The 19,604-nt window shown below is 40.2% G+C and overlaps 1 protein-coding gene across 2 annotated transcripts in view; it reads right to left on the bottom strand.

Moving 5' to 3' along the window:
- MTR (5-methyltetrahydrofolate-homocysteine methyltransferase) overlaps positions 1-19,604 on the bottom strand; it is a 100,383-nt gene that overhangs the window by 22,710 nt on the left and 58,069 nt on the right. For both annotated transcript variants that reach the window (XM_046654080.1, XM_046654082.1), the window contains exons 19-24: positions 17,508-17,597; positions 16,287-16,439; positions 14,088-14,195; positions 12,892-12,992; positions 4,347-4,414; positions 3,628-3,748 (exon numbers count right to left, since the gene is read on the bottom strand). In XM_046654080.1, the coding sequence (XP_046510036.1) occupies positions 3,628-3,748; positions 4,347-4,414; positions 12,892-12,992; positions 14,088-14,195; positions 16,287-16,439; positions 17,508-17,597 (641 nt within the window). The remainder of the gene's footprint in view (positions 1-3,627; positions 3,749-4,346; positions 4,415-12,891; positions 12,993-14,087; positions 14,196-16,286; positions 16,440-17,507; positions 17,598-19,604) is intronic.

The raw sequence follows: 19,604 nt of genomic DNA, 5'->3' as shown, positions 1-19,604 counted from the left end.
GAATGCTTTCTAGCAAAGCTGACTCGCCCAGCAGTAGATGTCTTTCTCATTCAGATGCAAGAAGCACAAACCATAAAAGGTGATAAACCCGATTTCGTAAAAATTAAGAACTTTTGTTACACAAAAATACCACTAAGACAGCAAAAGGCAAGCCATATTGGAAGAATCTATTTAAAATATATACTTCTCTAGGGGCCGGCCCGGTCGCGCAGCAGTCAAGTTCGCATGTTCCGCTTTGGCGGCCCGGGGTTCGCTGGTTCAGATCCCGGGTGTGGACATGGTACGGCTTGGCACGCCATGCTGTGGTAGGCGTCCCACGTATAAAGTAGAGGAAGATGGGCACAATGTTAGCTCAGGGCCAGGCTTCCTCAGCAAAAAGAGGAGGATTGGCAGTAGTTAGCTCAGGGCTAACCTTCCTCAGAAAAAAAAAAATATATATATATACTTCTCATAAAGGCCTAATATCCAATATAAAGAACGCACACAAATCTAAGAAAAAAGTAAGAAAAAAGGCAGAATATCCAATTTAAAAAAAGACTTAAAAGAGCAAAACAAAAGATTAAAAAGCATATACAAATGGTCAAGACACATATGAAATGGTACTCAATATCATTAGTAAACAGAGAAATACAAATGAAAACCATATCAAGATATTATTACATACACATTAAAATGGTAAAATCAAAAAGGATGTGGAATCACTGGAACTCTCATAATTGCTGGTGGGAGTGTAAATTAATACAATCACTTTGGAAAACTACTCAGCAATATCTGATGCAGATGATCATATGCATACCTTATGATTCAGCTAGTTTGCTTCAGGGCAGAAATACATACATAGCAGAGTTCTGTGTAATAGCTGCAAACTGGAAAAACCCAAATGTCCACCAACAGGAGCATGGATAAATAAGGCATAGTATACTATACAATGGAATATTATACCACAATGAAAAAACCCCCAACTGTTGTAACACTAAGTTTAGGCCTCACAGAAATAATGTTGAGCAAAATAAACTGGACACAGAAGAATACATACAACAGGATTCCATTTATACAAAGTTGAAATGCAGGCAAAACCAACCTACGATGATGGAAGACAGAACAGTGGTTCCTCTTGTTGGTAAGGATGATGAGGTGGGGTAGCCCGTGCAGTTCCCAGAGTGCCATTAATGTTCTATTTCTTGATCTGGGAGTGATTACATGGGTGGGTTCATCAAGTTGTATATCTATGATTTGTGTACTTTCCTGTATGACTGCAATACTTTGGTAGAAGTACTCACTTAAATAAGAGGGCTTGATGAAGCAAGACTCCAGGCCCGAGTCCTCACCTACTGTCACTACTTTAGAATGCAGTCAGAACAGGGGAATTTTACATGGAAGTTCTTAGAGGCTGCACGAGCATCTGTTGTGCAAAGGCTGGTCTACCACCACAATGGACAAGGGGATGGTACCTGAAAGCACTGCTGCTGGCTTTCACTTTCCAATAATTTCCCAGAAATTCTAACAGGCATGGAAGACAACAGAACCAGAAAAGGCAGAGCTCATTGAGAAACAAAGCACTGGAGAGTTGGAAGAAACTGTGGGAGGTCAGGGACCCAGCTTTCTGCCTTCGGGTAGGCACACATGGAGTTTCCCAGATGATGAGAGCAGATATTTTGCCAACAGCATGAAGAAACGATGGGTGATTTCTGATGTGATTACTTCTAACTTGATATACCAGGTTACAGAGTCATTTACGGCTAATTTTGCCAATGATGTATCTTGGGAGGCTAGTCATGTTGCTTCTGAATGTTTTTTTTAAAAACCTCTTTAATTTGGTGGCTCTTACGTGGTAAGAGGTATAATAGAATGGACCATTTGGTAATGTTCCAATTTGAACAAGTAGCAATATGTGGTTTCCTGATCTTGAACTTCTCTGAGTGTAGTGTCCTACCATATAAAATGGTTCTTATTTTGAAACCAGAATCATATTTACATAACTCATAATGCATTTCATTATATCTGTTCATTTAAATATTTATTTATTCTATTTACAACTGTGATTTTAAAAGGTATTTCATTCTGACAATAGTCTATAGATTCTCTTACCATTCTCTTTACTAAGCTAACAAATGTTCACACTACAATCATCAATTACCTAAGACCATCCTCACTGAAACCCATTACCAATGGTTGGTCACACCCCAGAGAATAATCTGCCGCACATGCTGGTGGACAGTCTTCTGTGGAGAAACAAACCCAGTTCTCTAATGTGAGCAACAACAGCTACACTATTAAGTCCTTCAAGTACAAAGAGCAATTAGTAGATAAATGACATAACACTAGACTACTCATGAAAACGATCCATTCAGATTATAAATGGCATGATGGTTAATTATGGGTGTCAACTTGGCTAGGCCATGAGACCCAGTTTTTGGTCAAACACCAATCTAGACGTTTCTGTGAAGGTATTTTTTAGATGCAATTAACATTTAAATCAGTAGACTTTGAGGGAAGCCGATTAGCCTCCATAATGTGCCTGGGCCTCATTCAATCAGTTAAAGACCTTAAGAGAAAAGACTGAAGTCCTCAAGGAAGAAGGACTTCTGCCTCCAGACTGCCTGGGGACTTAAGACTGCAACATCACTTCTTGCCTGGTCTCCAGCCCAAGGCCTTCCCTGCAGATTTCAGACTTACCAGCCCCCATAATCACATGAGTCACTTCCTTAAAACAAACCTCTCTCCCTCTCTCTCTCTAAATATATACACAATGCACATGCACATTCTCTTGATTCCGTTTCTCTGGAGAACTCTGACTAATACAAATGGCTTACCATACAGTTGTTTCCAGTATGACAGGAACTTTGCACTATCTTTGACCAGACCTCTACTGTATTTTTGTATCAGAAAAATAAACTATATGATAGTGTGAATCACCAAGTTCAATGCTCCAACTGGGTATTATTTCCTGCCAAAGTGAACTATATGGGGCATATGGAATGTGTCATAAAAAGTCTAAAACCCATAGTTAACATATTTCTCACCAAATATTATGATCACGACCCCAGGAAAAATCTGACAAACTAATGATTATGTGACCAAATTTGAACTTTCTCCGCTTTAAATTGTTTAACCCAGAGGTTTCAAAAACAACTTCCCAAAGTGGTCTTTTGGTTCATTCTTGCTAGGCTGGCTTTCTGTCTCAACTACTACAAGGTCAGAGTCTCTTCAAGGGAACCTGCAATTACTCAGACACCTGCTTCAAGATAGAGAGTGAGCTGAAGTTCAAACAATGTCTTTGTGCTAAAATACATAGCTTCTCCACTCAGTTTGATTTCAGGAGGAGTGGATGTTCATTAGAAATCTCAGGAACTAAACAGGAGGTGAGAGGATTAAGGAGAAGACAGTTGCAAGCCAAAGGAATCCAAACAAAGGCTAAGGGTGGGGAGATCACCAAGGAGTTTCCTATAGCAGGCTCCCAAAGTATTCTGGCTCTTGTCCAAGTGAAGACGGAAAGTTCATGTTTTTATATAAGATGGAGCCAACGTACTAAGCATAAGAAAAAACCCTCAGGTTTTCTCACTGATTGTAAACACAGGCATTTAAGAGAATTTAAAGCAAAGCACAAAGCTCATAAACTTGACTTACCTCGAAGTGGTGGCTCCTCCAATCAGCAATGGAATCTTTATAGCTAATCTCTCCATTTCCTTGGCAACAAAAATCATTTCATCCAGGGAAGGAGTGATGAGTCCTGACAGGCCAATTATATCTATTATTTAAAAAAAGAAAAAAAGGACAGTGAGACAGAAGATGGGAGAAAAAGAGGAAACGTATAAAGACTCATTTTAGAAACTTTGTAAATCAAGACCACAAGACCTAAGTTGAATTCCCAGTTTCTAACTCTAAGACATCTTCTCTGACTGGGGGGTTTCAATTTACTGTTTGCTTTTGGTAGTAAATATGATCTGTAACTTAAAGTTGCAATAATGTACTTGCCACAGTTTTGGGAAGCCATGCAATAGAATACATTGTTACATATTTCCCAGACTCCAACGTGTCACAGTGCCTAAAGAAACATAAAAACAACCACACCCAGAGAAAAACGCTAACACAACACTGCTCTCTTACAAGAAGCCTGTCCCCATTCCCCATCTTCAGAGCTACATAGGAGTTTCATGGTTACCTATTCCCCTCTTCAACCCCCATTATAGATGGCAGTGAAAGCAGGCCCCATGCAGGAGTTGGCTCTTGATTGTCTGAATGTCCCACGGATCCCACACGGGCTGGGGCATTACTATTCACTGGCAGACACACAACTGGAGGGAATGGCATGTAATAAAACACCCAGAAGTACAGTCGCACAGTACCTGCTTTGTGGTCAAGAGCAGCTTTCAGTATCTTATCACAGGGAGTCATGACTCCTAAATCAATAACTCTGAGGAAAAGAAATGAGATGTGAGAAAATTAATGAGAACCCATTAGAGACAAAGCTGAAATGAACATTTTTATTTAGCCATCAAATACTGCTCTAATGTAAACTGGAATCACATTGAAATGCTCACTAAATATTGACAACCACCCCAATTACAACTGCCATTTATTAGGTACTTACCTATGCCAGGAACTATGCTAAGCTTTTTAAAAGGTTTCATTGATGCATACTTCACAAAGCAGTCACGTCACCCATTTAAAGTATACAATTGAATAGGTTTTGGTATATTATATTATTATTTTTTAAGCTCTGGTAAAAAATATATATTATTTGCCATTTTAACCATTTTTAAGCACACAATTCAGTGGTATTAATTACAATAGGTCACAATGTTGGGCAAACTTCACCATTATTTATTTTTAAACCCTTTCATCAACCCAAAAAGAAACTGTGTAATCATTCAGCAACAATTCCCCCTTCCACCTAGCCCCTGGCAACCTCTATTTTACTTTCTGTCTCTATGAATTTGCCTATTCTAGACATTTAGATAAGGGCAATCATACACAGTCCTTTTGTGACTGGCTTATTTCACTTAGCATAATGTCTTCAAGGTTCGCCCATGTTGTGGCATGTGTCAGAACTTCATTCCTTTTTAAGGCTCATAATACTCCATTGCATGGATGTGCCACATTTTGTTTATTCATTCATTCGTCGATGGACACTTGGGTTGCTTCCACTATGCTAAGCTTTTCATATAAGCGATCTCATTTAACCCTCATGGCAACTCAACAATAAAGCACTACTCTAGGCCCCATTTTTTGTTTTGTTTTCATATATTTACTTGATTCATTTATCCAAATATATACATTGGATGGATTATTATAAATGGGATTACTGCATTAAATATATTTTATGATGTTTGATTTATATTTTAAACTTGATTTTGAGGTAGTTTGTACCAATTAATACTTTTTAAATTATTATTATTATTATTATTATTTAAAGATTGGCACCTGGGCTAACAACTGCTGCCAATCTTCTTTCTTTTTTTCTTCCTGCTTTACCCCCCCAACCCCCCCCCCGTACACAGTTGTATATCTTAGTTGCGGGTCCTTCTAGTTGTGGGATGTGGGATGCCACCTCAACATGGCCTGACGAGCGGTGCCATGTCCACGCCCAGGATCCGAACCCTGGGCTGCCGCAGTGGAGCACGTGAACTTAACCACTCAGCCACAAAGCTGGCCCCAATTATTATTATTCTTGAAAACATGATTTTTACGTTTTTTTTGGTTTTTTGCTGGGAAAGATTTGCTCTGAGCTAAAATCTGTTGCCAATCTTCATTTCTTTTTTTCACCCTTCCCCAAAGCCTCAGTACATAGTTGTATATTTTAGTTGTAAGTCCTTCTAGTTCTTCTATGTGAGCCACTGCCACAGCATGACTACTGACAGATGAGTGGTATGGTTCTGCGCCCGGCGAACCTGGGCCACCAAAGCGGAGTGCACTGAACTTTCACCACTAGGCCATCAGGGCTGGCTCTGACTTTAATGTTTTAATGAGGAAGGGCCCAGAGGAGCTTGGGCCCAGTCACAGAACTACTTAGTAGCAGAGTTGGGATTTGCACCAGGATCTGACACCAAAAAACCCATCCTCTTAGCCATTTAGGCTAATAATAATGCTGGGGAAGCTCACTCAATAAATATCTATTGAACAGTATACTACACAGAAGCCAATGAGAAGAATAATCCAGAAGAGGTCAGTTCCTGCAAATGAAAAGCCGATGATAAAGAAATCTGGTTACTTAAGTCAAGGGAGAGGGAGACTGAATCAGGGAGCAGTTCACCCAGAGAGATGGGGTGAGACTCAAAGGAGAAGCTGGCTCTGGGAGGGCACACACGAGAAGGAGGGTCAGCAGGGGCAGAGAAAGCCTGGAGCATGCTCTGACAGAACAGATAGTACCAGAAGAATTCCAATTCATAGGGGAGATGGCTTTCTGGAACTCAGAGAAAACAGGAATTTCTGCCCTGGAAAATGTTCTATGTACTACTCCTCTATTCTAGATTGAGAGAGGATCCATGTCAGTCATTATTACAATTTCATTCTATTATCAGTATTTGTTTAAAATATGTTTAAAAAAATTAGAGCATGCATCTTCACTTACTTCATAATGTCAAGAATTCTTAAAATTAAATAAGGAAAGTAGTTTTAAGTAAAAAAATCACTATGTTTTATGCACCATCAAGTCAGCTGAATGAGTGATGTCCACAATGTCCCAGACATCAGGGGCAGGAAGGAGCCTTGCTTCTCACTATATACCCGTTTATACTATTGGATTATTTAGCTTGTTCCCATATTACTTAAAAAAATGTTTTTAAATAAACTAGCACATATGGAATCCTCAGTAAGAAGCAAGACAATTTCAAATCAATAACCATAGTCAGCTGTTAGCACTAACCCAGTAGAAACAAAAGCTGCAGGTTTGACACTGCAGGTTGTAACAGGAATGAGATGATACCACTTTGCGTTTTTTTAGCATATTGAAAAAAGTCTGGTAACTGGATCTTTTGTTCAACTATGACTAAGTATAGACTGTCGCATATAAAACTAAGCAAAATAGCACACTACTTTTAAATCAAGACAAAGGGCATACATTTCAGAGCTGTTTTCAATACTGTATATATTTTTAAAACACAATTAAAAATCATCAGTATGATGGCAAGAATTCTCTTGTTCTCGTTCCCTTTTCTTGTTTTAAGCAGTGTATCTTTCAGGAACATCTTATGCATGCTTGCTCTGTTTGAGGAAAAGTAAGGAGGCCTTGTGGCTGGACAGAAATGGGGGAAGGAGAGAGGTAGCCAGAGAGGTCAGAGAGGGAAGAGAGGGCATCTGAATGGTGGCAATTAGTTCAATTTTCAAAGTACTAAGTTTGAGATTTCTTTAGATATTCAAATGGAGCTCTCAGGTAGTCAACTGGATATACATGTCTGGAGTTCAGGTGAGAGATCCATGCTGGAGATAAAACGTGGAACTTGTCAGCATATTAGATGATGTTAAAATGTCATGAGACTGTGTATAAAAGAATTAGAAAAATAGATTGCCAAAAGCAGAGAGAGAAAGAAAGGAAGAAGGAGGAGGAGCAGGAGGAGGGAGAAAAGAGGGGGAGGGGAGGAGAGGAGCAAGAAACAAAATAGTCAGGAGACTGGATGAGACCATACAAGCCTGTCCTAGGGCCTTGTCACCCTAGGTGGGTGTGCTCCCTGCACCAGCAGCACCAACATTACCTGGGAGCTCATGAGAAATGCACAACCTAAGATCCAGACCTACTTCAACCAGATGTGACCCTTAACAAGATTCCCAGGTGACCAGAAGGCACATTACTGTTGGAGAAGCACTAACGTAGGTAGTGAAGACAGACAAAGAAGAGCTCCAAGGGCTGAGCCTTGGTGCACTCCTCTATGTAGGGATCACACAGAGGAGAAATCAGCAAAAGAGAGAGACAAAGAGTGATCAGTAAGGTAAGAAGGGATCTGAGAACAGTGACCCAGGGGACCAGGATACAAGTTCAATTTCCAACTTGTATGCCTCCTTAGGAAATCTTGTCGGCAAACAGTCAAATATATCATTGATTAGAAGTGCACTTCCCCACTTTTACCATGCATAGAAAGTAATATTTACGGCACTGGGATACACGAGGTTGCTCACCATCAGGGACAACCGGTCTAGGACTGAGGCTGCCCCTAGCTCCACCCTTGAGGAAGAAAGGGATCAGTTTCTCAGCATATCTGAGTTGAGAAACAGTTGGCAAGTTCTGAATTAGAATACAGTGTGACAAGTGCTACGATGGAGGCATTTACAGTGTGTTGTGGGAGGCCATCTAAACTGGATGACAAATAGAAATGTCCCAGGAGGGAGATACCCGAGCTCAATTTTGAAAAAATAAGTAGGTATTAGCTAGATGAAGGGAAAAAGAGGGCAGTCCAGGCAAAGACTAGCACTATGAAGGTCCAGAATCATGAAGCAGCTGGCCCTGGAGAACTCTGGCTGAAGGAAAGAATCTGAAGCCTGGGGAGGAGGGCATGGGTCAAAGCCATCCCTGCCTTCCGCGGCTGCCACCACTCTTCCCACCAACCCTTTCCATGTTCTCTCACCTTTACTACAACTTCCTGCTTCCCCCACGTACCTCTCCATCTCCCTTGGCTTTCCCTTGGTTTCCCTTCTTCACTTTGAGCTGTACCCCACGTCCGTAGGACTCTTCCCATACATATTCTTATATTTTGCCAAATGAGAGATTAAAGACAATCAAATGAATGTTATGGAAAAATGTCGGTTTTATAACCATCTTTCTAAACTGCTTATAACAGGTTGTGAACACAAGCATTTAATTTGGGCTTCTAATTCAGAAAAAAAAGGTAAGCTGCATTAAATGCTTTAGCAAAGGCATCCAATACTATTTAAGAACACAAACATTTTAGAAAATAAATAGTGTAGTAGATAAAGTCTCTTTTATGCTCCAGAAGGAATTAAAAAGGAAAATGAAACTAGCTATGTATCTGCATGGCCTTAAGGTGCCTCATATTTGCTGTCATGTGAACTAAGGTGGCAGCTTGTTTCTGATCCTGCAATTCACACACGCTACCACTAGATGGAAGCACCCCACCAGTCTGCATTCCCCAATGACGGTTTCCAATCTGCGGGTAAGCAGAGCTCACAGGGTCTCTTTCCACTTCTCCTTTTCAAAAATACATACATAAATAAAATTCTTGATAGTCTCCTCTTCAAAATAATACAAGTTGGGTAGAGGAACTGAATAGATATTTTTCCAAAGAAGACGTACAAGGGGACAACAGACACATGAAAAGATGTTTACTATCACTAATCATCAGGGAAATGCAAATCAAAACCACAAGGAGCTATCACCTCACACCTGCTAGAATGGCTAGTATCAAAAAGACAAGAGATAACAAGTGTTGGCGAGGATGTGGACAAAAGGGAACACTTGTGCACTGTTGGTGGGAACATAAATTGATGCAGCCTCTATGGAAAACAATATGGAGGTTCCTCAAAAAATTAAAAATAGAACTACCATATGATCCAGCAGTCCCACTTCTGGGTATATATCCAAAGGAAATAACAACAGGATATTGAAGAGACATCTGCACCACCATGTTTATTGCGATATTATTCACAACAGCTAAGATATGGAAACAACCTACGTGTCGGTCAATAGATAAATGGATAAAGAAAATGTGGAGACATACATACAATGGAGTATTATTCAGCCACAAGAAAGAAGGAAATCTTGCCTTTTGCAACAACATGGATGGACCTTGAGGGAATTATGCTAAGTGAGATAAGGCGGACAGAGAAAGACAATACTGCACGATATCACTTATATGCGGAATCTAAAAAAGCCAAACTCATAGAAACAGAGACTAGAATGGTGGTTATCAGGGTCTGGGGGGTGGGGGAAATGGGAAGATGTTAGTCAAGGAGTAGAAACTTTCAGCTGAAGATAAACACGTTCTGAGGATCTAATACAGAGCATTGTGAATATCGTTAACAATATTGTATTATATACTCGAAAATGTTAAGAAAGTAGATCTTCAATATTCTCACCACAAAAAGAAACGGTAATTATGTTATGTGATGGAGGTATTAGCCAACACTGTGGTGGCAATCACATTGCATTATATAAGTGTTTCAAATCAACATGTTGTACACCTGAAACTTACACAATATTATATGTCAACTATATCTGAATAATGCTGGAAAACAATATATACATAATTTATTTCATACGCACACACATACACACACACATAAACACATATCAAGTTGAAAGCCTCTGATTACCAAGCAAGCCTGTGAGGTATGTTGGAGAGACTGGATCAGTGTGCCCTGACTTAGACACAGCCATTTTCCTCACTCAGCTGAACACTTGAACATGCAGTGTTTCATTCTTAGACATATATTTCTTATTTTTACCCATACAAGACAGTTATGTTAAGAACCACTGGTTAAAACATAAATATGCCTCATTAACTGTTTCACTACATCCATATTTTTTTAAGTACTAGATGTATGATATCTAATTTTAAAATTTCTGTTGATATATCCCACCTTTTCTTACAAAAATTATCTGTTAAATGGGAGATATTTATATTTGTCTTTTTATATAATTATGATTAAAGACTATATCTAAAATCAACTTTCATGTAATCAAATATCCGATCAAAAATATTTTTAAATATTCTAAATTACTTCTTAAAAGGAATTTAACTAGAATATTAATATCAGACATTACAGTTAAAGTTAACTTTATAACTGGAATAAATACTGGAAGGTAAACTGACACAGCATAGAATCCCGACTTTTGGACTAAGAAGCCCTGAGTATGGCCTGCCACTTGCTAGCTGTGTGACCATGAAGAAATCACTTGACTTCTCTAAGTCTTGGTTTTCTCCTCTGTAAAATGAGAAATACAATAATTGAGACAGGAAGAATAGGATCAAAACCTTTACAAGAAAGGAAGGATGAAAGAAAGGAAAAGAAAAAAAGTCAGGAAAAGAAGACCAAGCCTAGAACACTACTGCTTAGATAAAGTATACATGTAACTACAGAAGGCAGATCTGCAGGCACTCATCTACTAGTTGACACCATAAAATCAAACTCACCAATGCCAAGAGTCCATGTGTTACAAGACACAGGACTCAAAGGGGTATTCGACTTGACAGAAAAAGTTTGTGCATTCACTTAACGTTTTTGTAAAAAGAATAATTAAAGTTACATCAGCAGATGTTTCTCCAGTTAGACTTGCTAGCAAAGATACGCAGACCTTCAATGCACAAGACAGAGGAACTGGATGTGCTGGGGGAAAGCCTCCGGTTCAATAAGCAGGCTTTCACAACCATTGACATTCAGCTCCAGTAGCACCCTGGAGAAACGCCACAGCTCCCTCTGGCTTCTTCAAATGTCTTTACTGGAGAAAAAACATTCCTAGTATGATTCGCTCACCTACTTATCCATTTTTCAAGATAAAAAATGATAAAGACACGACAATGATATCTCAAGAATTGCTTTAGGAAGTGTGCCTACAAGTCGCCTTTTCCAGTAGTTCTCGTGCCATTATCACAGTTCAATATGTACCTGGGTGTTTAGCCTGATAAACAGTAAACTTCTTGAACAGAGAAAAGTCAGCTGAATCATTTTGGTGTCTCTAGTGCAACACATGGCACGTAGCAGATGATCTATAAACGTGTATTAGCTAAACTGAATTTTAACTAATTGTGGTGAATGCAAACAGAAACCATTGATATCGGGTTTGAAAAGGTGAGACAACAGCAGAAATGTCTTGCAGATTTTAGCAAGCAAATACCTTATCCAAACACTTATCCTACAGGTAAAATGTCATTATAACAACCCCCACTGTATCTCCAATATACTTATCTTTTGAAAAATAATAAATACATTCCAAGAACACTATTCCTCATTTCCAGGAGGAGGAGAGAATGCTAAGTCTTTTGACACTGAGGCAGGACAGAGGGAGAAGGTGCCATCATGGCACTGCTCCTCCATCTCCCGCCTTCCTGAGTGGTTCTCAGCCGCATTTAATTAGCCTTGAACACAGAGACGGATAAACATGAGGGAGGGGTCTTAAAGGGTGATTGCTACCTGACAGCAGGACACGAGAACTCTAAGGGGGCCCAGCTGCAGCTGCAGTCAAGTTTCTCTTCTCCACAGAGAAAACAGCACATTGGAAAGAAGTCCCTGACTCAAAACGACTGTTGGATGGACAAGGACCAGAAAAGGCCTTAGTTATATTAGGCTTTTGATTATAAAGAATATGCTGAAATCTGAGCAAAATATACTCTTACTTTAGGTCATCAGCTCTCATTTGGAAATAACTTTGTGCTGAATATTTATTCACTGTAACGAGATACATAAAAAAGTTTTACTTCTATACAACATTCCAAAATCCAGCTACATCACTACCAAGAGGCATGCACGGTCCTGTTCTAGGCAAAGGAAAGAGAACTGTACAGTCAAAACCTTCTTCTAAAACTCCATTTAGCCAAAGTCTAGTAACATCTAGGCTCTAAAATACAGCAGTTTATTGGGAGGAGAAGGGAATAAGCTACACGCCACTGGCCATGGGTAGGAGCCCAGTGTTCTAGCTACTAGAGCCTCTGGCCCAAGGTCAAGTCTCAAGAAGCCTCTCGGTTGTTCTGACTCTGCTTGAACAGTTTTTAATATCCTTTTTGCCCTTACTGAACATATAAGAGATTAAATAATTACTAACTTATTTCATTTGAAAAGGTATGTTCAAAGTAGAAATTCAAAAACAGAGGAAGGAAAAAGAAATTAAAAATAACCTCTAACATCCACTGCCATACCCTACCCCTCCAACCCAATAAGGAATTATCCTGTTACTGCTTTTATTTTTAAATAAGAAAGGAGCTGAAAGAAGTGGTCTTAACTCACCTAAAATTATTGCAGCCCAGGACGACTCCAACTATGTTCTTGCCGATGTCATGCACGTCGCCTTTAACCGTAGCCAACACAATGGTGCCGTGGTAAGGGTCCTGGAGAGCAAGGCAAGCAGCTCAGCACTGCTGTGGACCACCTCGTTCTCTACGGCCAGACAGGTGTCGGCACAGACAGCAATTCAATACAACCAAGACAACCTCAAAGATACACCTGGAACCCAAATCATGTGCTGTGCAAGTAGACAGCTGGAAGCCCGAGCAGTTCAAAGGAGGCCTGCCTAGTTGATTAGCTCAGGGAGCTTCAACCAAGATCATGGTTTCCATCACCTCAAAGAACAGTTTATGTTCAAATACTAAACAATCCCATAGCTGAAGACCATATCCTTAACCCCAGAAAACTGTCTGACAAATGTTTATTGTTAGCAATAGAGGGAGAGGGAGGGAGGAGCCGGTGAACTGCATATGGCCCGTCAGAATCTGAACCACCTCAACAGGCCAGCACTGAGGGGCATTTGACAATCCTGTTTCAACACTGGTGTTCTACGTACTGTCAGCATCCCCTCCCTCAAAAAAAGAAAAAGAAAACAAAGGAAAAGGCATGCAAGGCAAGTGGGACTTTTATAAGCACTATGTCTGTCTGAGCCATTCACAAACTCAGACCAATTTAAGAATTCAGAACCCTAGGGGCCAAAACAAACTGAGCTTCACAGGGAGCTAAACAAGGTCAAAGCTTAATGATATACTACGGTGGTACAGCCCAACAAGAATTCAATTGAATCCAGAAACCGTGCCAAGGACATTATCCAGACACAGAGAATATTCAGTTAAGAGGTTTTCCAACACCACAAATTACTGTTACCTCAAGGGCAGGAACTAATCTTTGTAGCTACAGTGTCTAGCACAGTACTTGGCACATAGTAGGAGCTTTGTAAATGGTCAACAGATGAATGAATGAACTTGTCTTGAAATCATGAGCTTTGTCTGAAAAATTATGTTCATATTAAAAATTTCATAAAGTCACATTCAAAGCAAAGTTCCAGAGTATTCCGCTATTTAGTAAAGCAGTAGATCATCTCTCTATTTATCTTCAATGACAAAGACAGCCAAGCCCATGGTCCCCACCCCCACCCCAGCAACAGTCTTCGGGACCAATTCCTCACAGGGCCCATAAGCCTGGACAAAATGACTTGCCTCTTCTTCTACTGCACCAGTAAGCACTCTGGTTTCTTCTCTTTCTTTTTCCATGAAGGGAATAAGGTGGCCAACAGCCTTCTTCATAACCCGAGCTGACTTTATAACCTGGGGAAAATACACAGTCAGGCATCTTTATAAAATCACCTGAATGGTTGCTAACGGCCACTCGTGAAATTTCAGCACAAATTAAGACGGCATGCTTTAACCTTAGGTCAGCCACACTGGAGTTCACTTTTGACAGTGGGCAGGATAAGGAGTGAGTTCCCTGTGGGGAGAGCCAGTGAATGAGGTAAAGCAGAAGGAAAACAAGGCTAGAAATCAAACATTGCAATTTCTGTCCTCTGAACTTCATATTATTTTTTCTCTGCCTAGAAGGCCCTCCATCACTTCTCCAAGTTCCATATGTATCCTTCATGTTTCAAGCTTCTCTACCATGAGCCCCTTCTCAGCCTTCTCTTCTCATTCCCCAGCATTACAATTCACTTATAATGAAGGCTTGTGCTTAAACTAGAACAGAGCCTTTTACAAAATTCATGTATGCTGAAATTCATTGGTATAAGTATGATGAGAAACAGGATATTTGCACTCTTAAAGTTTCTCCCCATAAGTAAATTTATAGAGGAGAAACCTAGCAGACAGCATTAACCAAATGATGAAAGTTAACATCACCAGTAATGAGTCATAACAACATGACGGGCCTCCTGATATGATCCACTGAGAAGGGCAAGCATCACTCTGTTATTCTTGCCAAAAATGAGAAAAAAATCAGACAAACTCAAATTGAGGGACAGTCTACATAATAACTGTGCTGTATTCTTCAAAAGTCAAGGTCATAAGGAAAGACTGAGGAACTGTTAGAGAAGGTAGGATAGAAACAATGTGGGATCCTGGAACAAAAAAAAACAGTAGTGGAAAAGCTGGTGAAATGTGAATAAGGTCTTTGGTTAACAGCATTATATCAATGTTAATTTCCCAGTTCTGATAATTATAGGATGGTCATGTAAAAATGTTAACATTAGGGAAAGAAGTTGGGTAGGGGATATATGGACACTTTTAAACTGTATTTGCAATTTGTCTGTAAGTCTCAAGCTAACTCAAAAGTAAAAAGTTAAAATAATAACTTTGTCATGAAAAACAAAGACTGAGGAACTGTCACAGGTTGGAGGAGACTACGACGACAGGACAACTAAATGTTCCTTCTACTGAATGTGGTGATGGTTTCCCGGGTGCAGACATGTTAAAACTTATCAAACTGTAGCCTTTAAATAAGTGCAGTTTATTGTATGGCAACGATAAAATAAAGCTGTTTAAAAAAAGGATGAACATTATGAAGGAAAATGGACAAATAACATTTAAATATAGAATAAGGAAACTTTAAAAAAAAAGAACTGGACCTTTTAGCTTTTTGTATGCCTCACAGCACCAAACCCAGAGGGCTCAACAAGCATTTGTTAACTGATTTGGTTAGCAGCTACTATAAATCAAAATAAAAGTTCTGGTTTTCGGGCCAGCCCTGTGGGCAAGTGGCTGGGTTTGTGTGCTCCACTTCGGCAACCCGGTTTCCCCGGTTTGGATCCTGGGCATGGACATGGCACCACTCCTCGGGCCATGCTGGGGCGGCGTCCTGCATAGCACAGCCAGAGTGACCTGCAGCTGGAATATACAACTATGTACTGGGGGAGGGGCTTTGGGGAGAAGAGGAAAAATAAAGAGGAGAAGGGATTGGCAGTGGATGTTAGCTCAGGCACCAGTCTTTAAAAAAAAAAAGTTCTGGTTTCATTTGAAACATTTAATGTATATCATTATTTAAAAATGGTAATAATTTTTTCAAAATATGCATCCTTAAAGATGAATATTGGCTGGTCAAATCAAATCTTAATATTATTAACTTTATATTAATCTTGGATTTTATTTTAATATGGGTGAGACATAGGTGTTGGGGGTAAGAGGTAGTACAGAAGAATAGAACATGAAGATGAGAATGCTAATTTCCAGATGATCTCTAACATCCACATCACCCTAAAGATGGGTTTTTAAACCAGACATTAGTACTAAAAATGCTTAGAGAAAGAATGACCAGATCTCAATGCCTCTGAGCTCTTACCAAAATTAAAACCTGAGAAATATACCCAGACTATTTTATTAAAAGAGACTTTTTCTTTCAATTGTGAAAATTTCCCCCCCATTTTTGCCAACCTGAGGTAGAAACATTTTTCCAGCTCCAAAAAGATCACCAACAACTTTCATGCCATTCATCAGAGGTCCTTCAATTATGTTCAGGGGTCGGGGATATTTCTCCTGGTTTAACCTTGCTTCCTCAGTATCCTCAATAATATATTTTTCAATGCCCTACAAAAAAAAATTACATTAAAAATTGGATGAAGTCCAAACAGCCAACAAAGAACGAATCATGGAAATGCTGAAGAGTGAGGGTTTTAGAATCATACTGCATGGGTTCATATCCTGGCTCCAATCACTAATTTAGACAATTTATTAAGCTTCAGTTTCCTAAAGTAAAATATCACATAGTACCTACTTCACATGTTTATTTTGAGGATTAAGTGAGATAACCTATGTCAAGAGCTTAGCTGGCCTCCTTGATACAAAGTAAGTACTTGGTAAAAGTGAGCTGTTAGTGAGAGAAGGAGTACTAACAAGCAAAGTTCAAATTCACAATAAAATACACTTTAACAGATTACACGTTAATAAATATCTCCTGTGAAATCAGTGTTTTCTCACTGTATGTTACGGGGCTAGGGGAGGAATGACAGTGGGCAGGACCTTTATGGGAAGTTCAGATCCATGAGGCCTCCACTGACTTATCCAGCCTTCACTCAGCAAGCCCTAATCCTTCAGTGTCCCCAGTTCAAGGCCTTGGATGCAGCTGACTAGTTCCACAACCTGAAATATGTGAATCTCAAAAGGTCCAGGAAGTTAAAAGTTAAATTTCAGAGCCAAAAAAAAACCTCTGAAATTCTCCAGATTCACAAATGAGGAAACCGAAGCTAAGAGATTATGTTGGCTAAAATTCCACTTATCAGCAGAAGAGCCAGGACTTGCTTGTTGACCGACTGACAGCAACTTGGTCTAGGAGAGCGTTTCTCAACCCTGGCAATACTGACATTTGCAGCTGAAAAATTCTTTGATGTGCAGGCCTGTCTCGTGCACTGGAGGATGTTTAGAAGCATCCCTGGCCACTGGATGCCAGTAACACCTCCCAGCCCCAGTTATGACAACCAAAAATGTCTCTAGACACTGCCACATGTGCCAGAGATGGGGGATGCAAAATCACCCAGGGGTGGTCTTTAGGGAATCTCCTTTGCCAGCTGCTGTCAGCACCACCCTTCCAGCATCAACATCAGACAACCATGAGGAGTCTCCTGCCTCCAGTCCACACTCAGCGGTCGCACAACTCACCTTCACGAGGGCATACTCAAGGCGTTCTTCAATGGGGCCATTCCTCCACTCATCGGTCTGGATGACTTTCTTCCCTCCTTTGCCATGAGTCTGAATTCAAATTAGGACAGAGAGATGGGTATAACAGGTCACTTAGAATTACTTGGCATCAAAAATACTTCCAGTCCCTAGTAGAGTATCCAGCATGAATTAAGATCTTAATAAATGTCTGAAGCTATACCACACATCTGATGAGTTTTTAAAGCTTTCAACAAGGACTACCCACAAATATATGTAGAAAAGATGTAGTGAAACTAGGTCAGACATCACCCTGGAGGTGGGCACACTCAGAAGTGCAGGACATGAACTATGTTCCCAAGGACTTTGTCCTATCACAAGGGAGGTGGAAAATATACAAAGAAAAGAGAGCCACAAGAGAAAACATGTGCTGAGGGTCGAATGAGCAGACGATACAGACTAGTAGATAATACAAACTAGACTAGGAATTTTGAGCAAGGAGTGATTATCGCAAACTGGGGTGGTGAAGAGAGACTTTGAAGAAGCTGACGGATTCAGCAAAGAAACAGAAGCGCAAGGATCAATGGCACAAAAGGTGAATTGCATTACCTTATCTGTTTTCTCCATCTCAACCAGTGGCACCAGTTTCCCAAACCAGAAAATAAGTATCATTCTTGAACCTCTACTCTATTCGTTCCTCACAATTAATCAATCACCTAGTCCTAATGATTACACCTCCTCAACATTTCTCTCCACCCCAATTCCACCTTCATAGTCCAAGCAATAAGTGGTCTCCGCAGCCCAGAATCACCCTGATCTCCAATGCACCTTTCGCACAGTAGCCAGGGGGACCTTTCCAACACGCAAATCTGATCAAACTGCCCCTAGGTGAAAAAATTCATTCGAAGTTCCCTATTGTTCTTGAGATATAGTACTGACTCCTTTCTATGCCATACAGTGCCCTTATCTGGTGTTCTCCTATAGCTTCATCTTCTACGATTCCCAACAAGCTTAGCCATCCTGAACATTTCAGTCCCTTACACTCCCCATCATCTCTTTCATGCCTGGGCCTTCACATTTGTTCATCTGACATACGTTTATTCAGCACCTACCACAATGCCAGGCCCCAGTTAGATGTGAATACTCCTCCCCTGGCAGGGACCACCAGCACTGCTCTCCAACCCCAAACCTTAGCCTGGCAAACTCCTATTGAACTTTCAGGGCTCACCTGACCCATCACTTCTGGGAAGCTTTCCCCGACCACCTCTACCTTTGGGTTCAGTGTCCCTCTGAAGCATTCTCATAGCATCCTGTATTTCCCCTATCATAGCACTTACCACAGTGGATCAGAATTGCCTCCATATATTTTTGCATGTCTCACTAAACTCGAGGCTCTGTAGGGACACAGCTCTCTTACTAGCTAGATCCTCCAAGTTCAGTAAAGTGCACAAAACAAGAATTCAGTAAATATTAGCTGAATGTTTTAGTGATGTCTGGAGCAACGTTTGTGCAGGATAGCAGAGGCCGAGTCACAGAGCGCCACAAATCCACGCTATGGAGTTTAGATTTAACCTTCCAGGCAATTGTGGGGTGGAGGGCAGAATTCAAAGTTCAGAAGCTGCAGAGTAACATTCAAAGAAGTATTTTAAAGAGAACCCAAAAAGGGGGAGAATGTTTTAATAGTCCATGATGAAAGGCCTGGACTGCAGTGCTGGTAACAGGAGGGGAAGGAAAGGATAAACATAAAGGCATCAACTAAGAAACAACGTGTAAGAAGAGAAGGAAGGACTTGGGGCAAAAGCCAAGATTCAGGGCTGGGGCTGTAACTGAAATTATGACAACACAAGGGCTTTCTTGCATATCAAAAAACCTAAAGAAAATGTAATTTAAAAAGAATTATTTGCAGCATTATTTAAAATATCTGAGACATGGGAATAACCTAACTGCCCACACATAATGGAATGTTCTTCAGCCAGAAAGAAGAAAATTCTGCCATTTGCAACAACACGGATGGAGCTTGTGGGTATTGTGCTAAGTGAAATAAGTCAGAGAGAGAAAGATAAATACCATATGATTTCCTTGTATGTGGAATCTAAAAAC

The sequence above is a fragment of the Equus quagga genome, chromosome 2 (assembly GCF_021613505.1).
Source record: "Equus quagga isolate Etosha38 chromosome 2, UCLA_HA_Equagga_1.0, whole genome shotgun sequence".
Classification (NCBI taxonomy): domain Eukaryota; kingdom Metazoa; phylum Chordata; class Mammalia; order Perissodactyla; family Equidae; genus Equus; species Equus quagga.
The sequence above is the reverse complement of the archived record's forward strand: the minus strand, read 5'-3'. Positions and strand labels throughout refer to the sequence as shown.